General features: G+C 40.1%; 1 protein-coding gene across 9 annotated transcripts in view; it reads right to left on the bottom strand.

The window, feature by feature from the left end:
- Nucleotides 1-6,000, bottom strand: part of LOC144690605 (uncharacterized) — a 131,243-nt gene extending 125,243 nt beyond the window's left edge. For 7 of the 9 annotated variants that reach the window (XM_078558323.1, XM_078558298.1, XM_078558308.1 and 4 more), the window contains exons 1-3: nucleotides 5,881-5,973; nucleotides 1,621-1,689; nucleotides 493-715 (exon numbers count right to left, since the gene is read on the bottom strand). In XM_078558323.1, coding sequence (XP_078414449.1) covers nucleotides 493-715; nucleotides 1,621-1,644 — 247 coding nt within the window. In that variant the 5' untranslated portion in view covers nucleotides 1,645-1,689; nucleotides 5,881-5,973. Of the gene's footprint in view, nucleotides 1-492; nucleotides 716-1,620; nucleotides 1,690-5,880 lie in introns of all 9 variants that reach the window. The other 2 variants (XM_078558282.1, XM_078558292.1) reach the window with 2 other exon arrangements.

Raw genomic sequence — 6,000 nt, forward strand, 5'->3', positions numbered from 1 at the left:
AGCACAAAGTTTTCTGGCTGGATCCCACTTACAGGTTTAGCTGATTGCTATATGTTGATGGATCCCCTATTCAGGCACAAAACCTGCACTAATTAAGTTGGCTATTGTAGAAATAAGGGAATTTAAATTACATAATCGCATACTTGGAACACACATTAGGTAATTATAATCACACTCCAAAGATTTCCTATCCATTAATTGATGAAGAATCACGGGGAGAATCCCCACACTTTCTAATAAGTCTTCCCTGAGACCGTGGCTCCACTCTGGGAGCACCTATTACTAAATTGACCCTCAAACTCATCCTCACCCAACAGGATCTAAACAATTTAATAACCTATACCAAGTTATTCAACTTGTTAGTAAGTATTAAGATGTAGTCACAGTTTATGATCCTGTTTGGTATAACATGACTTGTCATTTCTCTGCCTTCATTTGTCAAAGTCAACAACAACTGAAACCTCCAGCACTTTTCAACTGGTTAATACTTACCACACAACAATTCTTTCATTCCTTTCACAGAACACACAAATAAAGTTGGCTTGTTGAGGAGACGTGCTTGGAAAATTCTGCTTCCATAGCTATGAATTCGACTGTTGCAAAAATGCATAGGATCCTTATAGAATTCTAATGATTTATCACTCATTAAAGCATATCCCGAACTTCCAGGAATCTGGATCTGAGACATTGTGCTGGCTGCTTTGCAATAATCTTCCTGAAAATATGAAAAGGGTATTATTCCAAACCATTGTCTGACAAAATTATACAACTGTCATTCCAAACGACATTTTTCTTTGGCTTAATTAAGTTTTACTTTTGTAATAATCCAGCTCCCTCAAAACTAAGGTAAAGTTAAAGAGTACGTGCCAACACAAATTTACAATTATATGAAGTTCTTCACAGCTTTAAAAGCGGGTGAAAGTAATACATGGACACCAAGGAAGAAGTAAGAAATTTTGAAGAGGAGAAAAGTAAAGGCACAAGAAAAAAGGTAAGAACTTGCATCTATAAACCTCAGGATGTCCCAAAACACTTTACAGCCAGTTAATTATGACTGAACTGTAGTCACTACTATAGTGCAAAAACAAACAGGGCAGCCAATTTACACACTAAGTTCCCACAAACAGCAATGCACTAAATGACCATATTATTGGTTTTAGTGCTGGCTGATAGAATATTGTTAGCCAGCACACTTGAAGAACTCCCTTGTTCTTATTCTAGTTTAGGGCAGACGGAGACCTTGGCTTAATGTCTCATTGAAAGGATCGCAGCTCCATGCGGCTTAATTTAAGTGCTAAAATCTTCACTGCGAGGCCTGAATCCACAACATTCTAACTCAGAGACCAAACTGAGATAAGGCCAACTCACTGAAGAGATAGTCTTTAAAAAGCAGGGTGAGAAGTGTGGTGAGTGACAATTCTAGTACTGCTACAGGTGTGGACAAGGGTTTCAGCAGCACAGGTGATGGATCAGTGCCATAGCTTGAAGGCAGCAGCAGGCAGAAGGAGAGTAGGTTATCATCAACATACACATAGAAGCTGATTCTATGCTTACAGAGACATCTGTAGTTGCTAAATAGGAAGAGATCAAGCATAATGAGAATATATGTGCACAACTTACATAGAGAGATAAATACTGTAACATTTAATGGTGGCAGATCTAGGGGAGCATCCAGTGCTGTCAGTAAGCCTAAAGTTATGAGGGAATTTGGATAGAGGGTATACTATTAGCCTAGAGCTTGCTAGATGAAAGTGCAAGCAAAAAATCTAGACTACAATGATGTAGATCTGTCTGAACACAAGCAGGCATTAAGTGAGATGCCATACAGGCAACAGAGTTCTCATAGACACCCCTCAAAAACTACACTGAAACTAGGTTTGTTAAATAACAAGTCACCAGCGAGAGGAGGCTTCTGAAACAAAAACCTTGCAGACATTCAAATTTCCAAATATAAGGTCATACCCACTCTTTTGTGCAAAAAAAAAATGAAATATAATCATTGTATTTGAACAAAAAAATATTATAATTACAATTCACAACCTAAAACAAATACCTCAACTTGCAAGCTCTTGACATTAACGGAAGCAGCATCGGAATAGTTAATTTGAACTCCACAACTTTACAAATAGTTTCCAGGAAATGACGGTCAAAGTAAAAAAGGGTAACCACAAACACAACCTGTGCCAGCTTCCCAACTGTTTCAGCAACAGTCATGCCCAAAAGGTGCAGCAAGGGCTGTAGTCAATGAAAGTGCTGGAACAATGGAAGCACAACAGTCTCTGCCTGAATCTGCCCATCAATAAAACCACTGGGTACTTGAAATGGCCCAGTTACAGGCAGCTCAGCCTGAAACAAAGCAAGAATGACAAAAAAAAGACAATGTATCACACAACTGAAATCTGATAGGGAAGTATATTGCATGCAAATATAAATGATCTCCTATTTCATAGCCCAGTGGCTGTGAAACACCTCAGGTTACCAAGATTGTGAAAGGTGTATTATAAATAGGAGTTCTTTCTTGTTTTATGAGCACTTGTTTGTTACTTCTTGAACATTTTACTACAAATTTTTGCTGAAGCAGAAGCTAGCCATGCAATCACAGAATGGCAAGAGATACTTAAAAATTGTTCTTTTGAACATAAGGGAGGTAAATACAGCAGGCAATCTGCACACAACAAGAATGGCAATGAAATAGTTAAGCTGTTTTGTTGGCATTGTTTGAGAAATTGATGTTGGTCAGACTAAGAAACCTTTCCTAGTTGATCATGAGTAAAGCCGTGAGAGTTTTTGTTTTTGAACATACAGATGAAGCCTCATTTAAGACCACGAGACTTTGGAGCAGATGTAGGCCATTTGGCCCATTGAGTCTGCTCCACCATTCAATGAGATCATGGCTGGCCTGATAATCCTCAGCTACACTTTCCTGCCTTTTCCCCTTAACCTTTGATTCCTTTACTGATCAAAAATCTGTCCATCTCAGCCTTGAATATACTTAACAACCCAGCCTCTACAGCCCTCTGCTGTAAAGAATTCCACAGATTAACTACCCTCAGAGAAAAAAATCCTCATCTGTTTTAAATGGGTGACCCCTTACTCTGAGATTATACCCTCTGGTCCTAGACTCTCCCACAAGGGAAAACAACCTCAGTATCTACCCTGTCAAGCCCCTTAAGACTCTTATATGTTTCAATAAGATCACCTCTCATTCTTCTAAACTCCAATGTGTACAGGCCCAACCTACTCAACCTCTCCTCATAAGAAAATCCCTCCATATCCGGGATCTACCAGTGAACCTTCTCTGGATTGCTTCCAATGCCAGTATATCTTTCCTTTAGATAAGGGGGCTGAAATAGTTCACAGCATTCTAGGTGTGGTCTAACAAGTGCCTTGTATAGTTTTAGCAAGACTTCCCTTTTTTTTACTCCATTCCCTTTGAAATAAAGGCCAACATTCCATTTGCCTTCCCTATTACCTGCTGAACTTGTATGCTAGCTTTTTGGGATTTTGGGACTTGCAAATCCCTGTGCTGCAGCTTTCTTCAGTCTTTCTCCATTTAAATAATATTCAGCTTTTCTATTCTCCCTGCCAAAGTGCATAACCTCACATTTTCCCACATTATATTCTATCTGCTAAGTTTTTGCCCACTCACTTAACCTGTCTATATCCCTCTGTAGACTCCATCATCCTTACCATTTGCCTTCCCACCTATTTGTGTGCCATCCCCAAACTTGGCGATAGTACATTCATTTCCCTCATCCAAGTCATTAACATATATTGTAAATAATTGTAGCCCCAGCACTGATCCCTGTGGTACTGCACTAGTTACAGGTTGCCATCCTGAAAATGCCCCCCTTATCCCAACTCTCCATCTTCTATTGGTTAGCCAATCCTCTATCCATGTTAATATACTACCTCCAACACCATGGGCTCTTATCTTATTAAGTAGCCTTATCTGCAGTACAATATCGAACGAACGCCTTTTGGAAATCCAAATATATTACACCTACTGGTTCCCCTTTATCTATCCTGTTTGTACCTCCTCAACGAATCCAATAAATTTGTCAGGCATGATTTCCCCTTCATGAAGCCATGCTGACTCTGCTTGATTATATTATGCATTTCTAAATGCAGTTATTTTATCCTTTATAATAGACTCTAGCATTTTCCCAATGACGAATGTTAAGCTAACTGGCCTATACTTACCTATTTTTTGCCTCCCTCCCTTTTTGAATAAGGGTGTTACATTGGGACTTTTCCAGACTCTAATGACTCTTGGAAGATTATACTACCAGTGCATCCACTATCTCTACAGCTACTTCCCTTAATATCCTAGGATGCAACCCATCAGGTCCAAGGGACTTATCGGCTTCTAGCCTCATTAGTTTCCCTAGTGCTTTTTCGCTAGTGATAGTTATTGTATTTATTTCCTTCACCCACCCCACTTCCCCCCCTTCCCCCCCTTTTGCCCCTTGATTATTTAGAATTTTTGGAATGTTATTAGTATCTTCTACCATGAAGACTGATGCAAAAATATGCAAACTCCCCAGCCATTTCCTGGTTCCCCATTATTACTTCCCCAGCCTCGTTCTCTAAGGGACCTAATGTTCACTTTGGCCTCTCGCTTCCTTTTTATATATTTAAAGAAGCTCTTACTGTCCATTCTTGTATTACTTGCTAGTTTACCCTCAAACTTTATTTCCTCCCTTTTTTTTTGTCATCTTCTGTTGGTTTTTAAAACTTTCCCAAACCTCTGGCTTACCACTAATCTTTGCCACAGTGTATGTTTTTTCATTCAATTTGATGCACTCCTTAACTTCCTTGGCTAACCACAGTTGGTTTATCCCCTTCCTAGAATCCTTCTTCCGCACTGGGATATATCTTTGTTGTGCGTATTGAACTATTTTCTTAAACATCTGCCAGTGTTCATCAACCGTCTTTTCTGCTAAACTCCTTTCCCAGTCCATTCCAGCCAACTCTGCCCTCATTCCTTTGTAATTACCCTTATTTAAATTTAGCACAGTTGTTTCCAACCCAAGTTTCTCACTCTCAAACTGAATGCTAAATTCTACCATGTTATGGTCATTGTTTTCTAGGGGATCTTTTAATCTGAGATCATCTATTGAACCTGCCTCATTACAAATTAATTGAAAAGGCATCTCTGACACTTCCTCAGTACTGCACTTAATTATCACTCCCGATGGGCTTAAGTTGCTAGAGTGAAGCTGGAACCATTCATTATCTTTTGGCTCAGAGGCAAGAGTGCAACCAACAAACTAAACCAAGGTTTTGCGAAATGACCAGATGTTTAGTACTTAGTCGCTAGCTCAAAACTTCCTAGTCATCCCATTACTTAACCACATATCAAAATAACATAATAATTGCACCATAAAAACAGAACGTACTATAAATACACAGTCCGTTTGTAAAGAAGTAAAACAGACAAATATTTCACGGCCATCCTCTTGCCATAAGCTCAGTGACGGACAGCTTTCAGACAATTTAATTAATGGCTCCCTGCCGGATTCAACTGTCTAAAAATTAATCATTAAATTGTAATTTGTCCCTTTCCAGAAAACAAGTTAACCTTATGGGTATAAGGAAAATTAGTCTTTAATTTGAAGCTGCTCAGATGCTGCGAAACTGTTCCGTGTTTCTATTACTATCAATCTGCAAAAAAAAAAGTGTAGCGACTTAAGTAATTACTCCAGACAGAGGCGGGTCGAGGGATCCCAGCACAGGACAGAAAAAAGACTCTAATCATTGGAGAAGGGCACAGGGAAGATGGAGAAGGACAGGGACACAAGGCCGATCGAAAAGCCCCAGGGTGTGGCAGAGATGCTGGCTGAGCATCCGGAGAGCCCACCCCCGCCCAATCCTCACCCTCTCTGCCGAGCGACTGTCCCCACAGGTACCGACCGAGCAATGGGTCCCCGGCGGGCCCTTCTCCTCTCAGGATCAGTGAGTCGACCGCTGGGCCAGCTGTCCCCGACTGTCTCCTCC

Source organism: Cetorhinus maximus, chromosome 2 (assembly GCF_964194155.1).
Source record: "Cetorhinus maximus chromosome 2, sCetMax3.hap1.1, whole genome shotgun sequence".
In the NCBI taxonomy this organism is placed as follows: domain Eukaryota; kingdom Metazoa; phylum Chordata; class Chondrichthyes; order Lamniformes; family Cetorhinidae; genus Cetorhinus; species Cetorhinus maximus.